At 34.8% G+C, this 11933-nt stretch overlaps 1 protein-coding gene across 1 annotated transcript; it reads right to left on the reverse strand.

Annotated features, from left to right (window-relative positions):
- Window positions 1–8538: 8538 nt before the first annotated feature.
- LOC118996780 (olfactory receptor 10AG1-like) lies at window positions 8539–9506 on the reverse strand. The gene has a single exon (XM_037060329.1). The coding sequence runs from the start codon at window positions 9487–9489 to the stop codon at window positions 8539–8541; it is 951 nt and encodes a 316-aa protein (XP_036916224.1). The 5' UTR covers window positions 9490–9506.
- Window positions 9507–11933: the final 2427 nt, after the last annotated feature.

Below are 11933 nucleotides of genomic sequence, written 5' to 3' on the forward strand. Positions count from 1 at the left end.
TGTGTTCACTTTTTTAATCAATCAGCAAAATTTGGAGACATGTGAATGATTCAGTAACATAATATTGCATCAGCCACAGATTGTAATCCAACTAAGTATAAAAAATCACTTTCGGAGATTACGAAGCTTAATTTCAATATTGCCACATATCTTTTTTTTCTCCCAGAGTTCTCTGATGTCTCTAAAAGACAAATGTTATAATTTATGCAAACTTTTCCTGTGCTTGCAATAAGAAGACTGCTTTGCCATGACTAGTGATCTTAACTAGTCATGGAAGTTATTTCTTTATTTGTTGGAAAATATATATGGCTTTGTTTGGAGTAAGTCCTTGAATAGGTTTGATTCATATTCCCCCCAAATTTAGTAGTATCACCACTCTGGAATATATTTTTGTTGTTGTTGTTGTTTTTTTTTAGGTAACGGGCAATTAATTTTCCTGATACAGTTTCACTTAAATATTGGGGCATGGATTATTAGATAAATGTCCACACTCCTGTCACAGAATGTCACAGGAAAAATAGGAGTGTGACATTGTTACTGGTGGAAAAATAGAAGTGTTGCATTGTTACTGGTGGAAAACAAGTTATTGTTATGTCTAAAGGAAAAGGATTTCCTAAGACCCGCGTGGGAAGGTGGGGGTCTGTGGTACAGTTTCTTTATGAGGTAGAATTAAGGGGTTCCCCTCCTGACTTCCCAATGTCCCATCTTCATCCATCTCACAATGGAAAAAGTCCAATGTTGTCTGCACTAGGGCCAGGATGCAGGCCACTGCCCAGAGTTTGTGTTCTGTATTCAAGTCCAGTCCATTTCAGACAGGGAAAGTCAAGAATCATATGATATCACTCATATGTGGGAAGTGAAAGTGAAAACCACAGCTGAACAAAGAAGACTAACAAACAAATAAACAAAAACTCAGGCACAGACAGCAATGTGGTGGTGACTAGAAGGAAGAGGGGTGGGTGGGTTAGTAGTAAGTGGTAAAGGGGGTCAAATAAGTGGTGAAGGAAGATGTAAATTGGGTGGTAGGAATCTTGTGGTAGGCACACTGTGCAATGTGCAGATGATGTATCATAGAACTGGACACTTAAAACGTATGTAATCTCATTAATCAATGTCACTCCAATAAATGTAACTAAAAGATAAAGTAAAATAAAATGAAAGAATTCTCTAGATAAAAGCAGGCTGTCAGCTATGGTGTTGTCTTGGTGCACATTCCTGCATCCATGAGAGCTCCCGTCAGTCTACACTGTTTACCCCTGTGGCGAGGTTAGTACTGATTCATTTATTTAAAAATTTGTGTGATTCTGAGGAGTGTGTTATAGATCTCATTTGATTTTAATATGCCTTTTACTGGTTACTGATGAGTTATTTTCACTTTCTTGGTCATTTGGATTACCCTCTCTTGTGAAATGTCCCTTCAAGTTTCCTGTCAATTTTTCTCTCAAGTTTCTGTGTTTTGAATTTAGAGCAGCCCATATATGTAGTCTATAAACCATTTTGCATTGAAAATTTCACTCTGAATGGCCTCTTTGCATGAAGAATACTTCTTTGTCAATTCCATTCAACATAGCAGTGCTTTCCACTATGGCTACTAATCTTACTAAAACTATTTTTCTCACAGCCAAGGCTATAAAAACATATTACTTTTGAAAAGAGTCATGCTGCATTTAATATTTAGTGTTAAAGATTATCTAAATATTTGTGGTAATTATGTGAAGCAAGGGCCACTTTTTACATATTTACACTAATTTAAATTAATGAGACCTGTTAAAATGCCATGTTTTCTACACTGCAAACTTTTACATATTCAAACGTGTTTGTGTTCTACAGTCATTCAACCATTATGCGTAAAAGGCTTTCCATATCCAGTATTTTTTACTGGCTGACTTCCTTTTCATTGAATAATAACAATGAATGGAGAGAGGAGCCAAGATATACACTATGATTTTGTAGGGAAATATTGGGGCATGAATTACTAGAGAAAAGATACTGTATTTTTTCTGTACATAGTTTCTAATGAGCAGCAAATTTTTGTTGACAGAGTGGAGTCCACTAACCATAGGGTTTTCTAAAATATTAGTGTCTTATTGGAAATATTACCATTTGGGATACCAGAAAGTTCAGCAGAAAATAGCAACTTCAAGAATAAGTAATGACAATCAATTCACTGTGGAGCAGAAAAAGGAAATACAAACTAACTTTTACTCAGACAAAGGCAGAATTAAGGGGGGAAACAGAAAATGCATTCAACTCAGTGATTGATCCATTGAACNTACTAGAGAAAAGATACTGTATTTTTTCTGTACATAGTTTCTAATGAGCAGCAAATTTTTGTTGACAGAGTGGAGTTCACTAACCATAGAGTTTTCTAAAATATCAGTGTCTTATTGGAAATATTACCATTTGGGATACCAGAAAGTTCAGCAGAAAATAACAACTTCAAGAATAAGTAATGACAATCAATTCACTGTGGAGCAGAAAAAGGAAATACAAACTAACTTTTACTCAGACAAAGGCAGAATTAAGGGGGGAAACAGAAAATGCATTCAACTCAGTGATTGATCCATTGAACATTAAGGTACCACTTTCTCTAGGCTATCCTGTCACCCTTATTCCTCAGAATATATATCGTGGGATTAAGCATCAGGATGACAATGATATAGAAAAGAGAGAGACATTTGTCTGTCCTGGAAGAATGTTTGGATTTGGGTCATGAATGTTTGGTTAGCGAAACAAAGCCACAACTATGCTGTGAGAAGAGCAAGTAGAGAAAGTGTGGGCTCATCCTGTTGCTAATAGCAACTTCAGGGTGGTGGAAACGATTTTACTGTAGGAGCCAAGTATCAAGTAGGGGATCATAACAAACAGCACAGGAACTGTAAAGACAGAACCTCCTGCAGGAGAGTGTCTCCACAGACAAGCTTGAACACTGGAAGGATGTCTCAGAAGAAGTGACTAATTTAGTTAGATGCACAAAAAGTCAGAGAGCAAACACGGCATGTCTGCCCTAACTTGACAGGATCATCAATAGATACGGAGCTGGTGCTTCATAAGAGAGAACACTTCAGAATGTCACAAATGGCCACACTCCTGTCACAGAATGTCACTGTCAGGAAAAAAATTTCATTTGCCCAAACATTCAGATAAATCACACTTTTGTTACACGAAAAATGAATAATCAATTTCTTTTGTGAATGCAAATTTTTATGAATGTTCTACAAAGAGTGAGAAATATATAACAAATTTCCAGGAAGAAAAAAATAACTGAGGAAAGAACACATTGGAGTTTGGGGAGGCTGATCAGCTCTGATAATGAGGATAATGATGCCTTTTCCCTTGAGCACTATTACCCAAACAAGAAAAATATCACAGAAAATCATTCAGAGATTGGAAATGCAATAAAGTCCCCCAATAGTGAATTAAAGTGAAATTTGAAGTGAAGTGAAATTTGCTTCTGGTTCATATTTTTTGATGTTCCATCTGTAAAAATAGTGACATTAATCAATTATCCTCCTGATTTTTTATTGCCTAGAGGATATTGAAGAATTAATATATAATGTCATTATTTCCATTCAAATGGCAATATTTTGTATTCTAATATTAAAGAGAAAAGCTGAATGCAATGGTGAATATATGCTAAATCTAAACATAGTGACACACTGAAATATATAATAAGTTTTCATTTTAATGCAATTGAATGGTTCTAGACATAGCACCTTTAGCTTTCGTCTGTGGACAGAGCAAAGTGAGTCTTTTTACCCCACATATTACAGAGTCCTTCAGCAGAAACGTTTCTGTCCATCACAGTTCTGAGTGGGGTGCTAACCATACTATTCTGCCTTGTGCTTCTGGTCACAGGACGCTTCCAGGTGCCCTTTGACAAGCAGGGCCTGTGCATTCCCCAACTGTAATGCTGCTGTAGCGCTTTCTCATTCTGCATGGACTTTTCCCCAGAGTTTTATTCTGGTTTAACTTTCTGAACTTATCTATCAAAATCAAATGCATGGCATTATCACTAGGAATTATGTTTCAAGAACTTTCATTGACTCAATCCCATCACTCAGCCGAGAGTCAATAAATGTATTGTGACCTATAAATTGGTTAACTAGACGTGAACTGATGAAGGAAATTGCATAGCTAATATTGGAGGAAGGTTGCCTTGTGCATATGACCTGATGTGTCTTGCTGTCTGTGATTAGCTGTACTCATTACAACAATTCTCATTTTAATAATTATCTGAGATACATGTGGAAATCCAAATTGAACAGAATAATTATAAAATATAATTGTTAGACAGTTGCTCCCCCAAATCAAGTACTAAAATATTGGCTTCAAGTTTTTAGTTTTCCCTTTAAGCTATAAAGAACTGTGGAAACTAATATAGACAAAACCAGTGGGGTCAAAGCCACTATCCCAGACACATGGCCTTGTGTGTCTTATTTCTCAATTAAACCTTCAGAATGTTTGGACAAAATAACCTTTACAGTGGGCCAAAGCAACATTGTATTCCAACTGTTTTCAGAACTAACAGGGAAGCAGACATCCTGACTGCAATACCGAAAATTAGAGACATTCTCAGAATTAGCACCATTATGTGTAGCTATAGACTAACTTAGCTTCTTTGCACCTACAGAAATTTCTTCCTTGGCTTGTTAGCATCCATAGAAAGTCCTTCATTCTATTCATGGAATTATTTCCCTTCCCTTTCACATAAATATTCCTTTTCTCCATTGCATGACCCAAACACTATTTGGATTTCTGCTTTCATCAGTGCTACCTAAATACCTATTCTCTGATCTAAAATAAATGCTGTTACTTCTCACTTTGGCTTTTTATTTTTAAGGATAACAAAAACCCACCCCCAAAAAGGAATAAGGTAGTTTGGAAAATAAAGTTTAAAAAGAAAAAATTGTATGTGTTTTGAAGCAAGTAAAAGTACAAACAGAAAAATAAGGTGACAAAGAAATGAGAAATCCTATGTTTCTATACTATCTTAATTTTACTATTCTTAATAAGAAAGTCACTTCTAAAAAGATATTTGAGGTTAAAAAGGTCAGAGATTTAATCTCCCTTAATGCAGTATATATCTCTTCTGTGGTGAGTCATAGAAGCACCCATAAATAAAGATAAACCAGTATTGTTCTTATTAAAAAACATTTGGTCCAAATAACTTTCAGTTATTTACCTAATTAGTTAGTCACACAAATATACTGTGTTTAGGTAGGGTTTTATGATCTGTATAGCACTTTAGTACCAGTTCATTCTCAATTTCCTGTATCATAATAATAAACGTGAGAAATCCAGATTTTTGGCTTTGATTTGAGCACAGATTTTTAATTTAAGTATGTCTTCTTTAACAAGGTATTTTCTGAATTTTGTTTCTTAGAATTTTAGTGTTCTAAAAGAACTAAAAATATCAATACAACAATCAAATTAATATAAAATAATGTGTACGTTCTCCTTCCGATTTAATTGTAGCTGCTTCTTTCCTGCTCCGTGAAACAGTTTAAGTACATATGCTTCTGCATGTGTATGTAAGAAACGTTTGTTTTAATAATAATTGATTTTCCCCATCACAACTGAAACTAGTATGTCTTGCTTAAAATAGGACCAATAGAAATCATGATACATTGTGTAAGGTGTAACAAAACTACTGTGGATACTCAAACCTGTTTATTTACTGATGGTTTTCAACTGTCATAATGGGGGGTTGACAATCCTGGCTTCGTTATGAGACAAACCACAGCCTCACCTCAACACTTCTCGTCCTCTGACCTCTCCAGAAGCCTAGATTCTTTACACACTTCATTCAATTCCAGGTAAGCCTTCAGTAGGCATGTAGGAGGCAAAAAGAAAAATTTCCTAGGAAGTTCCTGCTGCTGAGTGTCTTTCAGACTTCCCATACCTGCCTGCATCAGAGAAAAGGCACCTGCAGAGTTGCCCAGGGGCTTCACATGACCCCAAGTTACCTCTGCATGCTCCTTACACACGTTTGATAAGAGCATTTCATGGATAGCAAATATTCATTTGATCAATTATTTCACATATTTGGAAATAATATTTTCCTAATTAAATTGATGTGGCGAAATCTCCAAAATTTTAATGTGTTTGTTTTATTGTCATTAAGTTTGAATAGATTTAAATTATCTTAGTTATTGCATATATGCCTTATTTAGTGTATTAATTCTCAACATTTTTAGTGTCTTATGTATTTAAGGTTTTGCTTTTTTACTTTGTCATTTTTTAATTTCTTTTAATTATTTTTGTCAGCAAAACATGAAAAGCATTTTATACATATTTTTGGTAGTGAAAAAGACACACAGGCCCAATTGATGAATTTACCACTAAAGTAATCTCCTTTCATTTTGATTTGTCCAAGATCAGAAACTCATAAATGTCACTCTTTGTATAATTTTTATATTGTTAATTATATTTCTCATTTGTCAAATGTAGAACCTCCTCACTGATTTAATACCTGTTGACATTTTTCTTTCTTTTTTCTCTTGAGGATTGATTTATTTATAGCAATTTAATATTTACTTACAGTCATTTATTTTTAACTATGTGCATTTTTAATAATCTTACATTAAGCCACCTCAGTATCTATTTTAAAGGCCTTTTAGTTCTTTTTTTAAAGATAAGGTACGTATATACAATGGAATACACCTTTTCATAAGAAAAGGTGAAACAGTGCCATCTGAGATAACGTGGAGTCAGCTTGAGAATGTTGTGCTAAACCAAATAAATCAGACAGGAAAAGTTAAGAGCCATATAATTTCACTCATTGTGAGAAATAAAACTAAAAGTAATGAAAAAAAACAATACAAAACTCGTAGGTAGACAACTGTATGATGGTTCCCAGAGGGAAGAGAAAAGGGGGCAGTAAAGGGTGAAGGGGGACAAACATATGGGGGCAGAAGACGACTTGACCTTGGGTGGGGAACACTCAATGCAGTGAGCAGATGATGTATCATAGAATCACACCCTTGAAACCTATATAATTTTATTAACCAATGTCACTTAATACATTTAATTTTAAAATTCTCTTAATGTTATATATTGATTCTTTTTAATTCAAAAAAATCTGTTGTTTCTTTAAAAAATCAAAGATAATTTGGTTGATATTGAAATTTCTCTGCTAAATGCTGAATATCCTTAAGACAATTAATAAGAGTCAGAAAGGGTGAAATGGAAGAATATTCTTTATTATGTTTTTTATATTTACTGCATATAAAGTTACTTCTTTTAACTTACATAGTATAGTCTCTCTAATAAATCTAATCTATAAATAAATATAATTAAAATCACAAATTATTTGAAATCCTGTCACTATGAAGAAGCCAATATTTTTTTCTAGTACAGACAACAGACTGGTTGGTGGTTGCCAGAGGCAGGGTGGTAGGTAGACAAAGTGGATGACGGTGGGCAAAAAGTACAACCTTCTGCTTGTTAAATAAGTAATTCATAGGAATGTCATTGCCATGGTGACTTTAGTTAACAGCAGCTAGGAGAGTAGATCTTAGTCACAGTTCTAGAATTCAGAGTCCAAAATCACAGTGTTAGCAGGGTCTTACTCCTTCTGAAGGCTGTAAGGGAGAATCATTCTTGCTTCTTCCAGGTTTTGGTGGCCCTTGACCTTCTTGGTTGCATCTTTCTTGGCAGCATCACTCCAATCTCTGCTTCTATCTTCACATGATATTCTTCTCTGTGTTTCTGTATCTGTTTTCTGAACTTTCTGTGCCTTTCTGCCTCATAAGGACACTGGCCATAGGGTTTAGTGCCCACCTTAGGTGAGGATGATCTCATTCTCTGAAATCTGCAAAGGCCACATTTGTAGGCTCTAGGGAACATATATTTAAAGGGGCCTACATTCAACCAGATTCACATTGATGTGGATAGTTTAGAGTAAAAATTTCAGATACATCTAATACTAAATAGATATTACTAAAGCAAAACCTGCAGCTACAAAAGGAGGGGATGATGTAATAACACAACAGAGTGCTGAGATAATAGAGGAGGGGACACCCTCGGGATTTGCAGTCATGGGCAGCAACAAGAGCTAGAAAGGAGGGGAAATGCAAAGCAAACACTAAGATTTCCTTGCTTCCACCATCTTGGCTGCCGCTGGTTTTAATCATTGGCCAAATTTAATCACAGTGCAGAGCAGGTCAGTGAACATATATGAAGGAATGGGAAGACTAAAAAAGTACATCACAGAATATAGCTCTAGTTCCTGATTATATAACACACTCAGTTAACATTGCATTGGTAGGGAAATCTCCTTCACTCTGGAGTTCATAAAGAGAGGAAAGATGAATTCTTCAGATTAGATTCTTACAATTGAGAAAATCTGTGCTCTGATTATAGATAAGGTCTTTCCTTAACATAATGAAACAAAAGCCCCTTAGCATAATGTGAGGTTCCTATGATCATATTCAGGATCATCATTTAAAAACGTCAGAACAAAAGCATACTTTTCATGTTGGATCTACATGGCCAACACATAAGCAAGGTCTTCTGTAATTTCAACCGTTTAAATCATTGCAATAACTTAGTTAGTAGTTTTTTCAGTGCCGCCATGATGTCTTTGTTCCTCAGAGTGTATATGATGGGATTCAATGTCGGGATCAAAATGGTGTAGAAGAGAGAGATCAGTTTTCCGATTCCTTCAGATTGATTTTGTTTGGGTTGTGAATAAGTGATAGCAGCTGTGCTATAGAATAAGATGACAACTATCAGGTGAGAGGAACAGGTGGAGAAGGCTTTGGCCTTGCTTCTGGCTGATGACAATTTCAGAATGTTGGAAATAATTTTGATGTAGGAGGCAACAATCAACAGAAATGGAACTGTGAGAAATACCACTGCAGCTACATAGGTTGTTATCTCATTCACAGATGTGTCCCCACAAGCTAACCTGAGTACTGGGGGTAGGTCACAGAAGAAATGATTAATTGTGTTAGATGCACAAAAGGGCAGAGAAAAAGCATTCCATGTTTGCCCGATTACAATGGGAACTGCACTGACCCAGGAGGCAGTCACCAGCTGGATACAGACCTTCTGGTTCATCACTACAGTGTAATGCAGAGGGTTGCAAATGGCCACGTAGCGGTCATAAGCCATCACTGTCAAGAGGAGACACTCTGAGCCTCCAAACGTAAGGACAAGACACATTTGTGTGGCACAAGCAAACAAAGAAATGTTTCCTTTCTGGCTCAAAAGGTCCATGAGCATTCTTGGGATAGTGACTGTTACATAACAGATTTCTAGAAAGGAAAAATTGCTGAGAAAAAAATACATGGGTGTCTGAAGAGCAGGGTCAATTTTTGTTATCAGTATAATGATGCTATTGCACATGAGGATGGTCAGATAGATGACTAAAAATATCCCAAACAGAATCCCCTGAATGTTGGGAGTATCAGAAAACCCCAAGAGAACAAATTCCATCACTGCAGTGACATTTGACTTTTCTGTTTTTAATTTGTTCTTCATCTGCAATATGGTAAATTCAGAATGGTTATTTCATCAATGTTCTAGAAACACATTCTCCTCTCCTGTAAACTCATTACTTTGCTTTGTTTCTAAGGGACATGATTTGAAACTTCAGAAATGAGCTGATGTGCATTTAAAACCAACCCAAGAAATCATATTCTAATATATCTTTTATACTTAGATGCAATGATACCTGAGAAAGTGTGTGTTGTTATTAGAGCTTATTGTGCAAGAGTAGTATCTATTGCAGCCTTATTAAGTGTTGAATTATGACACAGGCTTTTTCTATATTTTTTGTCTGTGTGCATTATTTTCTTTTTCCGTATTGATTGACTCATCCCATCTTCTTTCTATTAAAATTATTCTCTTAAAGTTTTTTTAATTCTTATTCAAAATGATTTTAAAGTCCTCCCATTTATACTTCAGTAAGAATCACTTATTTTAAATAATTATTTTAAGTTAGGGAATAAATATATGCAATATTAACGTTCTATATTATGTATCACTCATGTCACTTATGATAAATATAATTCTATCATCTTCTTAAATAACTTTCACTATTAACACCTCCTATATAGTGTATGCAGTGTGTAATAACTATCAGTAAACATTTACCTCAATAAGAAAATATGGCCCATTCATTCAAAATATTTTCTCTGTTTACTTCTTTATTTATTTAAGATTCTATGATCCATTGCCATATAGTTGTCTTATACCCAATATAATTTTCTTACTTTATTTTCCCTTTATAATTTTTGCTAGTAAAGGTTAGTATGAGTAGACCCTAATATTTTTCCATCTGTGCATGTAAATGGTTGCAACATATAAATGAAACTAAACGCACCTATACATGAACACACATCAACATTCACATTCTCCATCTTTCTTCCATTCATATAAAGTCATTAGTCTCAGACAGTCAGCATGGACTGACATTTCTATTATACTTTATGAATAGTTGTCTGTAACTTTCTAAAACAAATATGCTTTCTGATCTCATCAAACCCACTACAAGTTATCTTACCTTCTAACCCCATTGCTTGTTTTTTGCTTTAATAATACTTTGAAATAAAACTAAGAAAACAAATATTCTCTCATATTTCTCTCTTTTTATCATTACTAGCTTGAAAAATTACCTTAAGTGTATAATTTTACTATAAGTATCATTTTTATTTTACTCATTGCTAATTTTTACTTGATAATTAAGAAAGTTAAGAACTACATGATTTATCTTAAGTAGTTATTCATTTTCAGATGTTTTCAGAATTCCATGTTTCGCTGTTTTATTCTTTTGCTTGTTGATCCTCAAATTTAGAACTTCTTTAAATAAAATAGGATAACAATACAATAACAACTTACCTTTATGAATTTGCATGAAGCTGTCTATGTGAATGCAGGCGTTTTTTAACCGATACACTTTTTAAGTTCTCTCGTATCAGGAAGTCATTGTAGTTGTACAATATTCTTGCTAGCTTTAGTGTTGGCTGCTCTTAAATAGGAAGTAGCTAGCCATGCTCACCCTGGGGGACTCCTCTCATGTATGAATTTAATTTCCAGATGGCTGCTTCTATTTGGAAATCACCTGGGATTATGATTTGAAACTGCTTTCTCTGTAGATCACCTGTCCTCCTCCTCAGCCCCTTCTTGGCGTAAAGCTCCCCACAATGGGATAGCCCCTGGGTGAAGAAATTTCACTTCATTTTCTCATATTATCTTGAATATTGTCTCATATTCAAGATAAAGTTAAAAATTTTACTGTGTATTCTGTTTCAGACCTCTAAAAATTGGCATAAATTTCCCTTCCTTTCTTTTATTCTCATAATTTACCCAGATCTAGAGCATCCGGACCTGTAGAAAAATGTATCACATGTTTTTGGAGGGACATGGCACACTTTCTCTTCAATAAGTGATGTGGGGTGGCAAGATCCCTTTTCAGAAGTATAATGCTCTGCCCTTAGCTTAATTTTTATGAAAATTAGAGTGGGATATATGTGCTAACAAAATTTGAGGTGGTTTTAACATGGTAAAAAACTCGAGGTGGTTTTATTCATGTTAGAACATCTACTGAGGCAACAGGGAAGATACTTAGCTGATTCAAAATGTGAGCCATTCATAGACACAGACAACAGTGTGGTGGTTACCAGAGGAAAGGGGGTGAAGGAGTAGTAAAGGTTAAAGGCGGTCAAATATATGGTGATGGAATATTTGAGTTAGGGAGGTGGCCATGTAATGCAATATGAACATGATGTATCATAGAATTATGCACTCGAAATACATATAATCACTAACCAATCCCAATAAATTAAATTGAAAAATAAAATATAAAGGAAAATTTTAAAATTCAATATATAGGAAGCATCAAAAGTGAAGTGCAATAAAATACCAGTGTTTTAAGCAAGACTATTTAAGGTAGAAGAAACTTTTTGGTCAAAATTCTTTTCTGA

This window comes from Sturnira hondurensis, unplaced genomic scaffold, assembly GCF_014824575.4.
Source record: "Sturnira hondurensis isolate 20B ecotype Veracruz unplaced genomic scaffold, ASM1482457v3 Scaffold0011707, whole genome shotgun sequence".
In the NCBI taxonomy this organism is placed as follows: Eukaryota; Metazoa; Chordata; class Mammalia; order Chiroptera; family Phyllostomidae; genus Sturnira; species Sturnira hondurensis.